General features: G+C 44.2%; 1 protein-coding gene across 2 annotated transcripts in view; it reads left to right on the forward strand.

Moving 5' to 3' along the window:
• Positions 1 to 19757, forward strand: part of ZSWIM6 (zinc finger SWIM-type containing 6) — a 528445-nt gene that overhangs the window by 442669 nt on the left and 66019 nt on the right. For both annotated transcript variants that reach the window (XM_085631506.1, XM_085631504.1), the window contains exon 9: positions 3366 to 3626. In XM_085631506.1, coding sequence (XP_085487632.1) covers positions 3366 to 3626 — 261 coding nt within the window. The remainder of the gene's footprint in view (positions 1 to 3365; positions 3627 to 19757) is intronic.

The following is a 19757-nucleotide window of genomic DNA, read 5'->3' on the forward strand; positions in this document are numbered from 1 at the left end:
TCTTTCAGACTGTTTCAGTCTAGAGTACGGCATGGCACAGCTGCATGGCCTCCCGCAGCTACACATCCTGTCCAAAATTCTGAAGATCAGGAACAACTGGGCCCAAATCATTCTAGAGGCTTCGGATGGCTCTAGGGGAGTGTGGTACCTGGATCTTCGGGGCCTTAGCATCTGTCCTCTGATCAGGCTGCCACTTCATGAGTATCTCCTGTTGCAACAGCAGGGTATAGTCCTGCAGCTGAGCCTGCACAAGCTGCAGCTCCAAGCCTGATGGTTGAGCAGCAACAGTGGATCCCCTTTGACCTTCTTCCAGAGGTCTTTGTCATCTTGATACCTAGGCATCCTTCAAGGAAGTATGTGTATGCTGGATGCTAGGATAAGTTTGTGGCTTAGTGTAGTGCCCTCAAAACTGCTGGATGTGCGATTTATTTTGTTTTCAGCGTAACAAGGATTTGCTGTGTGCACATATAAAGGTTATCAGTCAGCCCTTTAGGCCTTTACATTTGCAGGATTAACTGAACAAATCACCAGGTTGTGATACCTTTTCTAAAAGGTTTACAACACGTTTCCATGTGAGATAAATCTGGTTATCATGTTTTTAATGTATGCCCTTTTTGAAATTCACAATTATTCATTGTGCTAACCTACCTTTAAAATGGTCTTCCTGGTTGTGGTAACTTCTGCACAAAGGGTCAGTGAACTTCAGGCCCTGTTGATCCTGTCTTCCTATACCACCTTTTTTCTGGACACTGGTGTAAAGGACATGAGCTGCATCCTACAAAAGGTGGTGATATCTTTTCATGTTGGGGAGTATCTGAAAAGTTTCAGTGCTCCATCATATCCTTGTGTTTCTTTTCATTTGGACAGTCTATTACACTTCTGACCACCTTTCAGTCACCCCATCCCTCAAGAAGAGACGCCATTGTTTGGACCACAAAAGGACACTCGTCAAATCGTACTAGATGGTGGATGAGCAGCTCTTTGTGGGGTTCTCTGTGGTGAAGAAGAGCAAGGGTATGCAGAAATTGCTAGGCACTGGTTAAGAAGCAGCCCTAAGAAGCCCAGGGGTCCTACTCCACAAGGACCAAGGCTGCTAGGACTGCATTGGCATGTAAAGTGCCTTTCCTGGATATTTGTCAGGGAGCTACATGGACATCAGTGCACGTACTCACAAAGCACTACTGTCTTGGCAGCCACGTCTGTCAAGATGGTCATTTTGCCCTCTTGGCCCTGCAGGACTTTTTAGTTTGAGCCACTCCACAGACCCATAACCTTGGGAGGTGCTGCTTTGGTGTCTGTTCACATGGTGAGGAATCTCCAGTTAGAAGTATCCATCAAAAACACAAGTTACTTACCTTCAGTAATGCTCTTTCTGGTGGATACTCCGTCTAACCGCAGATTTCTCATCACTCTCCCACCTCCCTGTTCTGTGGTATGGTCTCTTCAATCTATAAAGAGTCCAATCTAGTAATCGGCACACCAGCTCGTTAAATTTGCTGATGACTTCGCATCTCAGGGTGCGGCAGAGTTCCTGAAAGAAACTGATGTCTGCACATATTGGCAAATATATGCAGCTCCTTTACATACTTGTAGAGCGGAATAGCATTGAATTGGAGCCAAAGAGTGCAATGTAGAAATCAGTCATTCAGCTAGTGGAAAGGTGGAGTCAACTGGTGACTACATTAATCCTTGTATTCTCAGATCAAGGTTACAAAGCAAAGTGCAATAAAGTCCTGAAATAGCATGGAATAATGAAGGCAATGGTCAGTCTTAGTTTCTTCATTAGGCGAGCAAAATCGAGCAATGAGAGCACAATTTTCCATAATTATCCGAGCTTTATCTTGCCACATGCTGGGTTAAATAGGTTTGTTTTTTGAAAACTCTTATTTCTGTTAAAATCCTGAGTCTAAGATGTAGTAGGGTTGTTCCATGAAGACGGTGTTCCTGAAAGAAGGACATCTTTGTTTTAAACCAATACTAATTCATGGTTTTCTAGAATGACTTAAATAAATTGCTGGAGAGTGCCATTTAGACCAGGTTGCGATATGGACATCTATGGACAGATCCATAAAGCATAACTGTGGATATTTGTCCAAGCCAAGAATACCTTTTATGCGACATAGGAAATAGTGGCCTGTCTGCAACAATAGTTTTGCAGCTTTTTTCTTTAACCATGTCGCCAACTTCAACTGAGGCCAAGTAACGGCAAACAAGAACATTGTTGGAGAAATATGTAGTCTGAAGTTGAGCTTTGTGTGGTCCATCATGGAATTGCAGTCAGCACCAGTTACTTTGTAGGTACCGTACAACCCTGGTTGAAAAACTATATAACATTCCAACCCCAGCGGCTGTATGGTGGAGTTTTGCATAGTAAATTTATAGTGGGTAAGCCGCACTGTTCGTGGTAAGTAGCTTTTTTCAGATATCACATTTGCATGTGGACCACCAAAACCTATTTTAACCACCTTCGAGACCATAGATAAAGTAATATAAATTTACCCTCTCCTAGCTTTACTTCGCTTAGATCACATTTACGTTGTCTGTTTTAGCACGTCTTAATTGGGAGTGCTGTCTACTCCCAGGATCCAGGAGTGCAGTTGTCTGAGATGCTAGAATTAGTTACCGTGCTTTTAGCACTTTATTTTGTGTAAGCGGAGTAATTTTGAATTTATGCACCCTAAAATAAACTACCCTCTTACTATTGTTTACTTGAAATATGGTCTCGCCGTCAACGCCATTATTCTTGTGGCAAAGCTCAGTTATTGCGTTAAGTGTTAAATTCTCCTGGCCATGCATGCCTATTCAGTTTAAAAAATGCCAACTATTGTGGGTAGCTCCCATTTCCATTTTCCTTTGACCTATACCCCACCTCAGCCCCCCAGTATTTCGAAATGTAACATTGTACATTTATAAATGACCAACTATCTGCCTACACGGCATAGAGTCCAACGATCTGTCTTTGTTTTCAAAGTATGATTGTAAATATGGCTTGTAATGAATGATTGATGGCGTTCCTGCTGCAGCCCTTATTATATTTTTGAGTGGAAGGTGGAGAACGGGGATTACATTATTGGCCTTTCTGCTGTGGCCAGGAGCAGAAGCTGAATGCCCATACGTTGCCTAATTCAGTACAGGAAATGAATTTCTTTGTTATAACTTGATGAAAAGAAACTGTAAAAACAGGTAGCAGCTGTCGTTAGAATTATTGAAGGGAGTTTTTACCTTCATCCCTTGAATTTAATAAATAGGTCAGAGCTTTAAGAAGCATGATAACAGAAAAGGTTTTGAAACATTTGTAAATATCAGATTACTTGAAAAAGGATTGAATGGTATTTAAAGTTAATAACATGTGCTGACCTTTTCAGAGCACACTGGGCAGTGCAAGTCTCTGGAGTACCAGCACCTTCCTGTGCATAGGTTCTTGGAAGAAGGCGAGTCCTATTTGGCGCTGGCGGTGGAGGTGGCACTGATCGGCCTGGGACAGCAACGCATTATGCCAGACGGCCTGTATGCCCAGGAGAAGGTGTGTCGGAACGAAGAGCAGCTCATTTCTAAACTCCAAGAAATCGAGTTGGACGATACCTTGGTGAAGATTTTTCGAAAGCAAGCAGTCTTCCTCTTAGAAGGTACAGTGGACCCAGTGGTGGGAGTTTAATGGCCTGATCTGGAATGACATTTTTGTTTGATCATTTGGGGATTTTTGTGGCAAATCCCTCTGTTATGTGACCACCTTGACTATAGGAAAGATGGAGACACATTCCTTTGTCTGTTTAGCTGTTATGTTGGAAAGCAGTGCAATCTGCATATTTAGAGCTACTAATTGGATAAACTGGAGACAAAGAAACCGTTTTTGCATGATAATATTGAATGTATTTGTTTATAAATGGTGATTTTTAACATTATAATTGGCGATGTTGTATATTCAATTTCATTAATAGTCATATTTCATAAAGGCCTTGCTTACTAATAGACTGCAGTCATGGGTCCTGTTCATGTGCTTCTCATGTATATAAGATCCTGTTTCGATGAAAATGAAATCACATTTATAAACCTAATATACTGCCCCAGCTCAATAAGATACTAATATTTTGCACTCACCTGGATACTTAATTGGGCTCCATGTTTTTTTGCAGACCTCTTGGGTTTATGACACACTGGTATCTCATCAGTATGCATGTTTAGTTAATAGAGCAGACACACTGTCAGAGGCATCCTAACTTTGACCTTGGGCACAAGCACTGTCCTAGCCTAAATCTGACAAAGCGATTCTTAATCCTTTCCGAAACTTCATGTAGCAGGAAACCTCACAAACCTTCAGAGGCAAGGAATTCCAGTGACCTTACTCTGAACGAAAAAGCGCTACCAGGCCAGCCTAGAGCTACAGTGCATGTGCGCGGGCGCGCGCGCCGCGCTTTACCGCGATTACTTAAACTTTCGCGGCCGCGCCCGCGCCCGCACGGCCGCTTTGATGTTTGTTTGTGATCGTAATAGCGATCACTTTCACTTTCGCGGCCGCATGGCCGCTTGGCATAGCCAATAGGTCTCGCTTTTGGGACCTTATAAGTAATTAGTTATGCAACTGTTGCATGGCTAAACACTTATAAGGTCCCAAAGGCGAGACCTATTGGCTATGCCAATGCTTGTTTTCTTTTGATTTTCGATGTGCAGAGTTTGGAGGTCTAGGCCAATCTGAGTGGACCAATAGGGGAATCACTAGTGACAAAGTGTTGTAGTGACCCAGGACCAGTGTTAAATACTTCAAAAAATAGTCGGAGGTTGTAGAACACTACATTGTTATAAAAGAGGATCCAATGAAGATTCTTTATTTTGTTTATACAACTTGTTTCTAGTAAGATTGAGCATGCTTTATTAGAAGGGGATAATCCCTATTCAGGTTGCAATTTGCGCTCTACCAGAGGCAATGTCTGTCAAATCCCTGCTTTTTCTATTGCTTTAATATAGACCATTGTTTGAACCCCAAATTATTCATCATTTCCAGTCACAGTGCAGATTGCTTTTTAGGCTTTTTTCCAATATTCTCCTCTGTTCATTTCCCAATATCATAATATCATTACTGATAAGAGAATGAGGGTCTCTTTTAGTATCTCCGAGTAATACTTTTGGATCCAGACTTTAAATATTTGCACAGAATGTATAAACCAGAGCTTATTTGCCCCGCAGTCCTGCTCGAATTACTTGATGAAACTAGGCAGCTAGACTATGGCACATGCTCTACGGTATCATACATTGCAAGAATATAAGGTGCTGTGTGAGTTAATCTTAAATTATTTGTTTATGTAGGCAAATAACTGAAAGGGAACACAAGTTTTCAGACTGAGGGCTGAATCTGCGCAGTCTGCACACTTTTGTAGAGCCTGTGCATTTGCTGTTTTAGGAGTAGCGCAATGGCCTTACAATTTCATACTTGCTATAAGTGAGTTCCTTATAATGGCAGAAGGAACTCTATGAACCAGCGGAATCATTAAGCACACCATTCAGAGCTGCATAGGGGTGTAATTAATGTGAAGAATGACTTTAGAGATAGTCTAACTTTTTATTGGATCTCCCATGGCCGCCTTCAAATCTAACTGGACACTAAAATGTCCTCCTTTTCTTGCTTGTAATCTGATTAATACATGTTGCTCTCATAACCCAGACATTCAAACCCCAGATCTATGACCAAAGGTAGTCCATCTCAATGAGTCCATAACTATTTCATGCACTGTACTAACATGAAAAATATAAATAGTTAAAGTATCTACTTCAGATTATCAACTGGTGAATAATTTCTACATAAACCTACTAGTAGATACAAGCAAAGTAAAAAGTAATGCTGTTTACTGTGCCACATAGCAAGAGCCGCCCCTGTTGACATGGCTGGACTGGCTGTAGCGAGCACCAGGCGTTTTCCAAGTGGGCCGGAAGGGTGTCCCACCGAATATTTCTTTGTAATTATGTTGCATTATGCAAATTAGAACAGAAATTAACTAGAGATTTGTTATTGACAATTGTTTTTTCCCTGCCGTAGGAATAGTTATAAGTAGCAGGGGTCCTCATAACCACACTGATTCACAGATTGAAAGCCTGCAATGCTTCAGAGCCCTGCTTAGGGCACAACACAACACAATACACACGCTGTGATTCGATTTTGATTGTTCGTTCTCTTTTAGGAGTAATATCCTATAGCAGAACAGAAGTCATAGCCATGAATTTTAGTATAGTTCATAATGAATGAATAATTTTATGTAGCACGGGGTTACTCAAGAAGTGTCCCGGCACGGAGGATAAAGCCCAGATGTGTGCTAGTCTTATAAGTTAAACAGATACGTTTTTAGAGATTTTCAGAATGTCCTCATCCGAAAGATACGAGTTGAGAAGGAAGCTTATTCCAAATCTTGGCGACTAGTACAGCAAAGGAGTCACTACCCCGTCTTTCTTCTAAAGTGGGGGCAATCTATCATCCGTACCTTCGAGTGCAGGACCCTGGCAGGGCTGTATTCAAGAATCCTATCATTGAGATATTTGGGACCCGTTTTGTAGAAGGCTCGGTGTGCAAAAGTGAAGGCCTTACATGCCACTCTTGCTGACTGGCAGCCAGTGCAATTGTTCCTAAAAATGGGACATAGAGGATCATTTTGTCAGTTTAAACAAGAGGTGAATTGCAGTGTTCTGTACCATCTGAAGTTGGTGTGTAAGATATTCTGGAGTTCTCAGATAAGACTGTAGTCCAATCTGGATAAAAATCAGCACCCTGGCCACTGATATCCACGCGTCCCATGAAAGAAAATCCAGTTTTTTAAAATACATTCTTAATATCTAGAGAAAGGATTTCACAACTATCTGGGCTTTAAAGGAAAACTGAATATCAAAAAGCACTCCCAGGTTCCTCGCCACTTGTTTGGAGGGGGGTGCACTGCTGTTCGGCCATGTGCCTGTCCAGCCTTGTAGTGTGGTCAGAGCCAAAAAGCCAAATTTCAGTCTTTTCCGAGTTACTGTAGGCAATTAACTGTCAGCCAATCTGTCACTGCTGCCACACATAGTAAAAGTTTGCTTGACGGAGGCAGGGTCGCCCTCATAAGAGCAATAGCTGTGCATCATCAGCGTATGGAACAGTTCTAATGCCGACTGACTCTACCAGAAAAGCCAAGGGGGCATATAAATGTTAAAGAGTGGGGCTGAGTGCAGAGCCCTGTGGCACCCCAGATTTTAATGTTTTCACATCTGAGTAAAAGGGCTTCATCCACACAGCTTGTTCTCTGTGATCCAGAAAAGAGCAAATACAGTTCGGCGCCGCTTCCCCTACCCCTATTTTTTTCAGCTGTTGGAGCAGGATCTCATGTGAAACGGTGTCAAAAGCCACTGATTGATCCAGCGGAATCAGGGCGACTATATGGCCTAGATCTAAATTCCACTTAATGGATTCCGTGATTTTCATTAAGGCTGTTTCCATACTATGCCATGCCCAGAAACCCCATTGGGATTGATGCAGCAGGTTAAAGGTGACTAAACTCAAAGTTCAGTACTCACATTCTTTTTGAGAGTCTTTGAGGTGACTGGTAGCGGAGAGAATGGTCTAAAATTTGAAAGGATCTTAGGATTAGCATTTATTTTTTCCTTTGTTTTTTTTCTTTTTCTTTTTTTTTCTTTTTTAAGAGGAGGATCCCATTAGCCCTTTTCCAGGATTCCAGCACTGTCTGACTGCAGCGAGGCCAAGTACACAAACTATAGACTCTATTTGCCTCAATGTGTGGAGGGTATGGATCTAAAGGAGAGCTGGACTTAAACCTGCTAAGGTGGTCCTTCGGCTCCTCTTCATTAGGTGGCAAAAATTCTACAAGTTTACGATTTGTAGTGGGCCGCACTTAACTGTCTAATTTTATAGGCTCTGGTGTTCAGCCTCAATAAATTTGACTGGATCCTTGTGATTTTATCATAAAAAAAAAATCGCTCCACTTGATACAGAGGTCCAGGTTAACATCGCAGGGTGGGGGGGGCCATCATCTTCGGGTCGGTGAATTTCAATACAATCTTAAACATCTCCTCAAAGCTATTATGTTCATCCTTAATGGGCTTGTTTATATAGCGCCGTGTCTTGCTGTTTATAATGTGTTCTTCAGGATCTTTCTAGTTTTTTTTTTTGCCTTGAAGATGAAAGCTGCTAATGTCAAAAAATATCTTATAAAAATCAATTTTTTCTGCTTTCACTCAACGTCTTTTGGTCTTAGAGTGCAAGTAACACCTTTTTTGTGTTCCAGAAAAGGTTTATTTTCCTTAAAAATGCCTTCTTTATTCGATCCTTGCCCTTCCTGTGGCAAGAAGGCCAGAACAGATACACACCCTGTGTGTATTCTCTGCCTCCCTAAGTCTCACTCTTCTAACAGCTGCCATCATTGTAAGAAGTTGTCGAACCATCAAGGACAGGGAGAGGATTTGACTTTATGGCCTCTCTGAAAGAGGTAGGTCTCCTGCGAGGCAGCAGAAGAGAACTCGGTTGACGTCGAGAGGAAACGTCCCGACCTCTTCTCCCTCGGCGTCTGGATCGACGTCGAAACTGCAGATGACGAAGAAATCGGCGTTGAGGACTTTGGTGATGCTGGCGCATCATCAATCGACAACAAAATCATCGTCGACGAAGGTAACAGGTCCTCCGTTGACGTCAACCAGGCAATGCTCAACGTCAGGAGACAAGTCTCCGTCGTCGCCTCATCGGCGATCGACGTCGGGGCACGTCTCCGTCGAGATTAGTCCAACAATCTTCGACGTTAAGACACAGGACACCTCCTTTGGCATCAAAGCAGAAGTCTCTGTCGAAGTCAGGACAAAGCTCTTCGACATCGATCCGTCATACTCCATCATCGACATCGAAACAGAAAACGCCGCCGAGATCGGTACAAGGATCTTCGACGTCGAGACGGAGGTCTCTGTCGCCGGCAGCCCAACGCCGGTCAACGTTGAGGCAGCAGTCTTCTGAGAGGGGGCAGAGAACGTTGAAACATGACACTACATCGACGTCGGGGAGACATTTGAGGTCGAAAGGACATTCTGTTGCAAGATCAACTCCACCTTCTAAGAGAAGAAAGTCAATGTCGAGGCATACGTCTCCATTGAGGAGACAGTCAGCGCACAGACGCTCCAGATCAACGTCAAGGTGCCCTTCCAGAGACTCCTCACCTCCAGTGAGCCTATAATCGTCACCTTCAGGCTCCCACAGTTCTCCCAGAGTTTCAACATCAAGATCCCCGGAGGTGGTGATCTCTACGTCCAGCAGTCCAGTGTCAGGGGGACACCAAGATTCCCCAAACAGGCCTGCACATGAAGAGGTGAACCCCCCCCCCTGCACAGTCCCCTGAGGGGGGAAAGAGAGGCACAGATCGCCTTCAATCCATTTTTCACCACAATGGTACAGGCCTTTGCATCACTGGGCCACTGACAAGGTCACGGCGGAGCAGCATCACTCGAGCCCTCGGCACAGATCTCCGTTGGCTCGTCTAATACGAGCAGTGGCTAAAGAACGATCTCCTTCAAGAGCCAGAGCTTGCAGCCGCACCCCTTCTGGGCGAGTGCACAGGAGGTCTAGATCAAGAAGCAGGAGGAGAGCGCACAGATCCCCGACTCAGTCCTCTTCTTCCACTCATACGTCCCGCAGAGACTACTCACCTACTGTGACCGACAGTCTGCCGCCGGGTCTCTCTGGTGGACGACATCTACACTTTTCAGGACGTTCTTGGCAGAGGGGCGGTGAAGCTGGGCATCCCTATGCCAACTCGACAAAGCAAGTCCTCAGATTTTTTAGACTCTACACCAAAGAGCAGCATCTAAGCCTCTGCTTCCCTTGGTACCACACCTCATAGAGCCAGTGATGGACATCTTTCTCACACCGGCGAGTGTTAAGACCGCTCCAGTGAGAATCTTTAAGTACCGTTCACCAAAGGACGACCCACTCGTCCTTAGAGCTGATCCTCCCCCGAATTCAGTCATAATTGATGCGGCAAAGACGACCCATGCGGTTGCATCCTCCTCTACTGTTCCACCAGATAAGGAGAGTAAAACGCAAGATTCCTAGGGAAGGAAGGTTTGTGGCACTTCGGCCTCCATGTTGAAGGTCTCCAACGCATCTGCGCTCCTGGGCCGCTACAACAGATCTCTGTGGGACTCACCACAGAGATTCACTGAAGTTGCCACAGGAAGATCGCAAAGATTTTGAGGAAATCCTAACAGAGGGCAGTCTGGTGTCTAACCAGGTCATCAGTGCTGTGGCAGATGGAGCTACCCTTTCGGCTCATACTTATGCTCATGGGGTATGTGCAAGAAGGACGTCTTGGCTCCGACTGAAGTCACACATCCTCCATCCTCCATCTTCCTTTCTCCGGTTCCTCTCTGTTCGGGACTCACACGGATGAAGAGATGGCCCGGAAGAAAACAGAACTGGACACGCTGAAGGCACTGGGCTTTGAAAATATTGAATTCCGCCGGAGAATCCAACCTTACAATCAGCGATCCTCCCAACAGAGGGTTCAAACCCCTCATTGGCAGAAAAATCCGGATTAGCAGGGCCAGCAAAGATCGCAGTATCGGGGCAGACGTTCCTCCAGAGGAGGAGGAAATCAGCATCAAGGCAACAACTCCGCCAAGACGCAGACAAAGCAATGAGTACTCACTTCCCCCGTCGCCGTTCACCACTCCAGGGGTGGGGGGGAGGGAAAGTATCGCAAATCATCTCGAAGTGTGGTGAGCTATCACAAAGGATCAGTGGGTGTTAGCTACGCTGCAGAACGGGTACTCTACGTTTTCGACACCGTAACCCCTCAATCCCTCCAGTTCCACCATCGTGTCACCAGTTAAAGTTCTTGCAGAGAGAAGTTGCCACTCTTCTCAGTCAGCCATCGAGAGGGTGCCAGTATCTCAAAGAGGGAAAGGGGTTTACTCAAGATACTTTTTGGTAAAGAAAAAGGGCCAAAAGGCAGAATACAGACCCATTCTGGACTTGCGGACACTCAACCAATCAATCAAAAAGGAGAAGTTTCGCATGTTGACTCTCTATCAAATATATCCACATCTCAGGCAGGGGGATTGGATGTGTTTGCTGGATCTGCAAGATACATACTTTCATGTCCCGCTCAATCAGCATCACAGACAATACCTACGATTCCTGGTGGGATCCTCATTACCAGTTCAAAGTTCTGCCCTTCAGGTTGAAGTCAGCCCCCAGAGTGTTCACGATGTGCATGGCGGTAGTGGCAGCCGCACTGCGTCGCAGGGGCATCTTCGTGTACCCGTACTTGGACGACTGGCTGTTGAAAGGTCCTTCTCCAGACAGCGTGAGGAGTCATTTCTTGAACAGTCTTGAGCTGTGTCACTGGCTGGGCCTGCATGTGAATGTAGTCAAGTCAATTTCACAGACAACGCAGAAAATACATTTCTTAGGAGCTCTGTTAGACTCCAAGGTAAAGTGATTCCTTCGGAGGAGAGAGTGTTCCCTCATACAGAAATGCAAGCTGGTTCTGCACAACAGAAAACTGCCTGTACGTCGGATTGCCTCTCTGCTAGGGTCGATGGCATCCTGCATCTTCCTGGTTCCCAATGCCAAACTATGAATGCGTCCTCTTCAGCAGGATCTGGAGGACAAGTTGGACCAACAGACAGCTCGCTGGGACGAAAAGATGAGTCTATCGAACGCGGCACGAGCGTCCATACCTTGGTGGATGAGAAAAGGAAATATGCAAGTCGAAATTCCTTTTCATCAATCTCTGCCTGCTCAGAGGCTGATCACGGAAGCCTCACTGCAGGGTTGGGGGGCCCACATGGGTCCTCCCCAGACTCAAGGACTATGGTCTCCAAAAGAGCGATACTACCACATCAACATGCTAGAGCTGAGAGCAGTTCACCTAGCCCTCAAAGCTTTCCTTAGCTCGATTCAGGCAAGTTCAGTATTAGTACAGACTGCAATGCAACCACAATGTACAACCTGAACAAACAGGGGGGAACTCGCTCACGCACACTTACACTGGAGGCTCAAACACTCTGGCATTGGCTCCTGGCGCGGAATCTGTCAGTCACAGCAGTCCACCTGCCGGGAGAACAGAATGTGAGAGCGGATGCTCTCAGCCGTCACTTCGAAGACAGACAAGACTGGGTTCTCAACGACGAGGTTGTCGAAGACCCCTTCCAGTCATGGGGTCGTCCCACCATCGACCTCTTCGCGGACGACGAAAATACAAAATGCCGAGACTTTGCCTCAAGGTTCTACCAACCAGGATCGAAAGGGAATGCCCTTTTGATAGACTGGTCAGGGGCATTTGTATATGCCTTTCCACCTCTTCCGCTAATCCTGAAGGTGGTGACCAATCTGTCTCATTCGTGCACGAGGATGATACTGATTGCCCCGGACTGCCCGAGACAATGGTGGTACCCGGACCTTCTGCACCTATCGGAATGCCCTCACAGGAAGCCGCCGTGCAGACCGGACCTGCTGTCCAAGATGAACTGGAGGATTCATCACCCCAAACTTCCCTCACTGAACTTGGCAGCATGGCTCCTGAGGTCCTCCAGTATGGCCACCTAGGACTAACGCTGGACTGCATGTCCATTTTGAAGGAAGCAAGAAGACCGTCCACGAGACATTCGTGTCCATGCAAGTGGAAGCGGTTTTATATGTGGTGTGTGCAAAACAGTTGTAATCCAACCAAGGGTCAGGAAGAGGTCATCCTTCCTTACCTACTTGGTAGCGATCACGTCCGCTCGCAGAGTGAGCGAAATACAGGCGCTCTGCTCTAAAGAACCTTATTCAGTTTTCCATCTTAATAGGGTCGTGTTGAGAACGCACCCCTCTTTCCTTCCTAAGGTGGTGTCAGATTTTCATGTGAATCAGACCGTCTCTCTTCCCACCTTTTTTCCCAATCCCTCCACTCCAGCTGAGAGGGCCTTACACTCTCTGGACCTGAAAAGAGTTTTAAAATTCAATCTGGATAGGTCCAGATCTGTGAGAAAATCTGATCAACTATTTGTAAACTATGGGTCGATCAGAACTGGTTTTGCAGCTTCAAAGCGGTCCATCTCCAGATGGATAGTTTCATGTATCAAACTTACTTATCAATTAGGGCAGAAGCCCCTTGGGTTTACTCCCAAAGCGCACTCTACCAGAGGAAAAGCTGCTACTACTTTTCTTCATAACGTGCCCATGTCTGAAATTTGTAAGGCGCCAACTTGGAGGTCCGTTCATACATTTAGAACAGACACCCAAGTAGGCCAGGCCTCCTTGAGGAATCTGTTCAATAGCTGATTTCGGCTGTTATAATATGTTGGGTCATTTTTACTCTCATTTACCTGCAGGTGGTTGATGGGCTTGCTATTCTATTCAGTGCTTATGACTATTGATGAGGATCCCCTGGAAGAGAAGGATAAGTTACTTACCTGTAACCCTAGTTCTCTTCCAGGGGTATCCTCATCAAAGTCGTAAGAAACCCACCCACCTCCCCAGGTAAGTGAGATGTTTCTAAAGTGTTAAAGGATATCTTTGTGCCCTGACCTTCAGAGTTATGCAAAGAACAACTGACCTAACTGTCACCCCTGAGGCATGATGGGAAGCTAGGGGTCATGGCTGCCTTAAAGGCATGGTGCCAGTTTTTGTTGAAAATGCTTTAATTTTCTATGCTATTGGTTTACAATGCAGCCTGTAGGCTAACAATGTCTACTGTATTTGCAGTTTACTATTTGAGTACTTTGCTCATTAAAAACAGAGTTCAAGTGCTACTTGCCCTCTTGTGTTTTTTATATATATTGGCAAATAGTCTGTGTGTAATTACATTCTTTAGCCTCCTATTGGGAGCTGCATTGGTATGAGAAAATATATATGTATAGATAGATATATTTAGCTGTATATATATGATTTCCATATATAATTTTTATATATCTGGGGTCTCCGCACATGGGCGGGAATATTCAGTGCTCATGACTTTGATGAGGATACCCCTGGAAGAGAACTAGGATTACAGGTAAGTAACTTATTCTGCCCCACCATGTTTGACTACCCTATCCATATGGACACAGGCGTAGTCTTCAGGGATGGCAAGATGTAGGTCAGGGTAAGAATCGTCGCATTCACATTTCAGTCCAGAAGAGGACGTCTAACTGGGTGTCCTCAGAGGTTAGAAATGTCAAGAGCGTGCTTGTATAGGGAACGAAAATTAATCAAAGCAGCTTTTAGTTTGACATTGTTTCAACATTGTCCTTCAATCGCTTTACTCTGCTATTTAGAGGATGTAGTGGGAGTTTACTCTTCAGATAAGAAGCAGGGCATTCGCAGTTCACCAAAATAGTTGCATATATTCTTATCAGTGAACCTCCTAGTTCTGCTGAGAGTATACTATTCTTAGACTTCTTGGGTAAAACCGGCATGGTGGCTGGCACTGGCTTCGGTCTGTACGCGGACTTGCACATGTGCGCTTGCCTTTGACGTGCTAGAGGCTTGTCTGATGCACGTCCGCGCTGCGTCCATCTTATAGGAGGGGCATGTCTCCTCTGGAACACTAGAGCCGTAAACAAATGGCACCTCTGCGCGTCCCAAGTCCTAGCCCAGAGAAAGAGGACTTTTGAAAATACTTCAAGTTTTACAGCGCCGACTAATTCAAGTAATGCAGTTTATAAAAAATGTTTTAAGTTTTAATGGCCTCTACTCTGTCAAACTGTAATTTCTAGCTGAATAGAAAGGTCAGGTCGTCCGACCGTTTGCCAACTAACCTAAGTGGCCTGCTGGTGTTCTCCTGTGTTTTGTTCCCAGAATGACCCCGAACATTGTGTGGACTTCACAGGTCTTAATCAAATGGCATGTATTGGTTAGCCCTGCTGCTTTCAATACAATTAGATAAGATGAAACCCCATAGAAATTTGATGTTCATATGGCTTAAATTATATCAGACACAATTCTCTTCAAAATCTGTTATTCAATATTCCTGAGTCGGTGGATTCCATGGATCTTTTTCTTATTCCATATCTAGGTTGTTGTCGTGAAGTCCATGTTGCTTTCACTTTCAGCTGTTCTAGTCTACCGTTAACATGTGGAAATGCATCTTTCTAATCCGGTATTATGCTCACACAGCCGGAGCATGGCTGTAGCTGCATCTGGAAGGCCTGCTCTCGTCAACGACAGCAGAATTCTTGTCCTGCAATTCTTCTCTGTTTGGAGGCAGATCAATAGACTGCATTGCAGGCTGTCTAGATGACTAATAGGCCAATTGTCCGTGTTCCTCTTGTGAGGAGGAAGACATTGCACCTTGGCCATGCCTAAAAGTTGTCTTTGTTTTGAGTTTATTATGATCCATACCTAACGACTGATATCTTGGCATGTTGGATGTATTCCCATCCCAGAACAGCAAAAGATTTATTTGGCTTTACTACATATTCAGATTGTTTTAATGGTTCTTTCTTTAGAAATCTAGTTTACTGTTTGGAGGACCTCTAGTTTTAACTGATCTTCCTAGTACATGATGCAGAAGTTCTTTTTAATGCCATATAGAAACTTTTTCCAGGTGTTTCTTAAAAACATGCCAAATGTGCAAGAAGTCTACTGTTTAATTGAGTATCGAGCTGCACATCTGTAATCTTTCCAGTGTAGAATAATATTCCATGCTTGCTGCAAGTTCTGTGAAGCTATATAAAGGAATTGATATCTGCCATAACAACTCTAGGCTAAAGCAGGGCATGAGCAAATTACATGAGTTAGAGAAGTCAAATCCCATTCAATCTTTGAATTTCTTCCATCATGTATCGACAACGTGAATTTCAGACTTATGAAGCGTAATGTTGATCTCTCATTTTTACAAGTGAACCACAAGGATCCACCTATTTGTAAAGATTCTTTACCATAAAAGGAAAAGATCTAATTAAAATGAGATGGCAATATGATTCGATTTAAGATGTGCTTGAAAGGCTGAGTAAGTAAAGCGGTTGTCTCACTTTATGACAAGACTAGATTTTTACCATCAGACACCAAATACATTTAATAAGGGTTTCCTGCTGTTCTGTGTTTTTTTTACTAAAGGTTCCCACTTCATGTCAAATCAGTGTCTTGATTAATCCAAGCTCAGAATTACAAGTACTTGACAGAATTTAAGCAACTGACCCTATGTAACCAGTGATTGGCACACTCCTATCTGAATTTGTTTAGATGACTTTGGAAGAACACCCACTGATCTCAACACTGGAAACCTTAATCAGTTTAGCCATGACTTGCTTGATTCAATTTCCAGGCCATAAGTAAGAAAAGACATGAGCTTTGTCCTAGCTACAGAAGAAATGGATTTAGCAGTGGGCCTTAGTAATTTAAAATAGTTGTCTAAATGAGCTTGCGGCTTTTGACTTAAGACCGTCAAAAAATGACATTTGCAGTCTTTTCTAAGGCCAAGTTACTTATAGAAGCTGAGTTGTTTCCCTCTCATCCTGACAGGTAACTATTGCCTAACCTTGAACAGTTTTGATAAAACACATCCTTTAGCAGTGCTTATATTGTCATTACATTTAAACTTTTGCAGTTTATCAGCAGTACAGTCCAAAGCAACTGCCCTTCGCATATTGAAGCACTGCCATCTTTTACACTTGGGTAGTATGATGGAAGAACTATGATCTTTATAGACGCTTCCCTTAATGGACTCTATAAAGGCTAAAATATCTGGTGACAATGCACTTCTGCTTTAGTCCTTATTTAGAAGCAAACCTAATAGACCGCAAAGCTCTGGTTCCATTAGACAGTCTGAATAAGACAAGACAGAAGTACTGATCTTTGGCGACAGCAGCAACACATGGAACAACTCCTGGTGGCAATCAGACCTAGGACCCGCTCTGACTTGCTCTAACCACGGCAGAAACCTCAGAATCCTCATTGGCAACAAGCTCACCATGAAATATCAGATCAACGCAGTCTCCCCAGCCTGCTTCCTCACTCTGCGCATGCTACGTAGGATCTTCAAGTGTCTACCCCTACACACGACACACCGTGACACCGCCCTCATCACCAGCCGACTGGACTTCGGCAATGCCCTCTACAAAGGAATTGCTGCACACCTTCTACAAAGACTTTAGACCATCCAGAACGTCGCAGCCAGACTCCTCCTTGGCCTTCTCAGACGAACCCATATCACACCCCACCTCCGTAAACTCCACTTGCTCCCCGTACAGAAGAGATGCCAATACAAGCTGCTGACCCCTGCACACAAGGCTCTACACCACCAAGGACCTGTGTACATTAACCTCCGCCTGAACTTCCAACCATCAAGTAGACAACATTTAGCCTCCCTTTCACTTGCCTATACTCCCTGCATCTACTGGAGCAGAAGTGGATGACACTCCTTCTCCCACATATTAGCAAAGACCTGGAACAGCCTTCCCACGCACCTCCGGACCATCACCTCACTTCTGGAATTCTGACTGGCCTTCAAGACCTGCCTGTTCGAATAAGCCTCCATGGCCTGCAAATGCCTGGTTACCTTTTCGGGTGATTAGTTGTGATTTAGAAATTCTGATTGATTGGATACTTTATCGGACTTATCAAACAGCCTGTCATCCACAAGTATGCACAACATTTGGTAATTTTTAATGTTAAAAAGTTGATTAATAAGTAAATTACAAAAATAACTTCCATATTACCACAGTTGGGCTGAAACACCATTTGAATGGGCAACAGACTATCTCTGTTCATTCTGATTTTTTCTTTGTTTCATTAGTAAGCCATCACCCATTTTTTTTTTTTTTTTAAATAAAGTATCATAACATTTTTGTACTTACATTTGAGTTCCCGCTACAGACTGCCTTAGCTGTTGTGTGACCTCTTGTTAACCATACTTTACAGAGTGCATACATGTAGGTAGTAGTGCGAAGAGTGGGCTTTGGGCCAGCCATCTTGATAGATGCACAACAGCCAATGGCTGGTTTTCCAATGGGTGAGTGGGCTGTCCAATCCCATGACATTTGATAGGATTGCATTGTCTCATTACTGTTCTAGTCAGATTTTGTTGATTGGCTTCAAGAAGTGCTTCTTTGCTTTGTCTTAATTTTCCCTCTATGCATCCCTCCCTCTCCCACATTCACTGCTCTGCATTGCATGATCCCAAGGTTTTATTTCTTGCTGCTTCCCTGAGATCCGTCTATTCCTGCTTAGTTTCCCTCTTTGGCATGTTTCCATGTTTTCACATCGCCCTGCCCGCAGTCCAGATGTTTTTTCCCACGTTCTAATTGTTTGCTGTTCTCCTTCAGTGATATTGCAGTGCCAGCATCCTTAGCGACTTTTACATCACTGCGTCCATCACCAAGTCTGTATTTTCGTTCTTGGCACTACACACTGTGGCACTCTTTTCATAACTGTGTCTAGGAAACGGCTTAAAAGCTGTTTTTTCACACATCTACATACAAATGACTGATCATACCTTTCAACGTTAGGGTGACTTCCATCGGCACATATAGGAGTTATATTCAGAGTTGTGATGGCTATCTCCTTAACCCAGCATGAGGATATATTTAGGGAATACAAGCAAACCTTATTAGAGATGTTAAAGTGACGATGCAAATTTATGTTTAAGTCTCCCTTTCATGATCTGTCAAACTGCCTGTCCTCACTAGTTTCCTCACTTTTCTGTAACTCTTCACACCCCTTCTCTCTACCGACATTGCTCCACACTCTCTCACCTTTTCATTCCCCTACTCAACTGCAACCTTTCTCCCTAATGTTGCGGCCTTCGCCCCCTGTTCACATCCCTCCTCCACACTATTTACAGTCTCCTCACCCTTTTCATTACTCCTTTTCTTCAACCCCACCATTGCTCTCCTGAGCCAATGCGCTGTGTCCTCTCGCTCCTTATTACTCTTAGCCCTGTTCATTGCCTGCCTCTCTATTACTCTCCTTGCCCAGGTATCTCCATTCTCCTGCTCATTGCTCCTGTCTCACTAGTGACCAATGCCGCATGCAAACCACAAAACCACTAAAAAGCTGTTCTTTTGTAGCATGCAGGTATTTGTATATACAAGTGCTAGATGTCCGGATTACCCCGGACAGTCTCGATTTTCAGAGAACTGTTCCGGTGTCCCAAAGCTCTTCCTAATTTTAAATGCATGTCCCGGTTACAGAGACGTTCTAGTTGGGCTCAGGTTTCACTTGGACAAAACCAGTGAAATTCAGTTAGCTGAGTTAACTAGAACTCGCTCCCCTGCAATGCACGGCTTATGATATCTCATATTAAATCACTCCTGGCATAGTCAGTGACATCACTGACATCGCAAATGAAATCACTGATGACCTCATCCACAGAATCACTGACACCCACTCATACCCCCATAGAACCTTTCATACTCACTCAACCATTCACAAACCCATTCACAGACCCATACCAGTAATTACACACCCGCTTACTGAATCATAGATCAGTGTCACTGACCATGTCATGAGTGATGTAATATGAGAGGTCATACGCAGTGCATTGTGGGGGTGTAAATTAGTTAGCTCAGGTAACCATAACTGCTGAATTTTACTTGGTGTGTACGAGTGAAATCTGAGCTTAACTAGAACGTCCCTCTAACCTTTGGTTTTTCAGGTGAATTTGTAAAGTTTTTTGATTTTAGTTCCTAACTGTAACTAGTAACTTTTGACTCTGAGTGGGAGTGCTTGAGTGTCTCAGTGGGTGGTGTATGAGTGTCTGAGTAGGTTTGTAAGTGGATGTGAGTATGAGTGGGGATGTAAGTGGGTCTATGAGTGGGTGTGTGTCTTAGAGGGTCTG

Source organism: Triturus cristatus, chromosome 2_1 (assembly GCF_964204655.1).
Source record: "Triturus cristatus chromosome 2_1, aTriCri1.1, whole genome shotgun sequence".
Classification (NCBI taxonomy): Eukaryota; Metazoa; Chordata; class Amphibia; order Caudata; family Salamandridae; genus Triturus; species Triturus cristatus.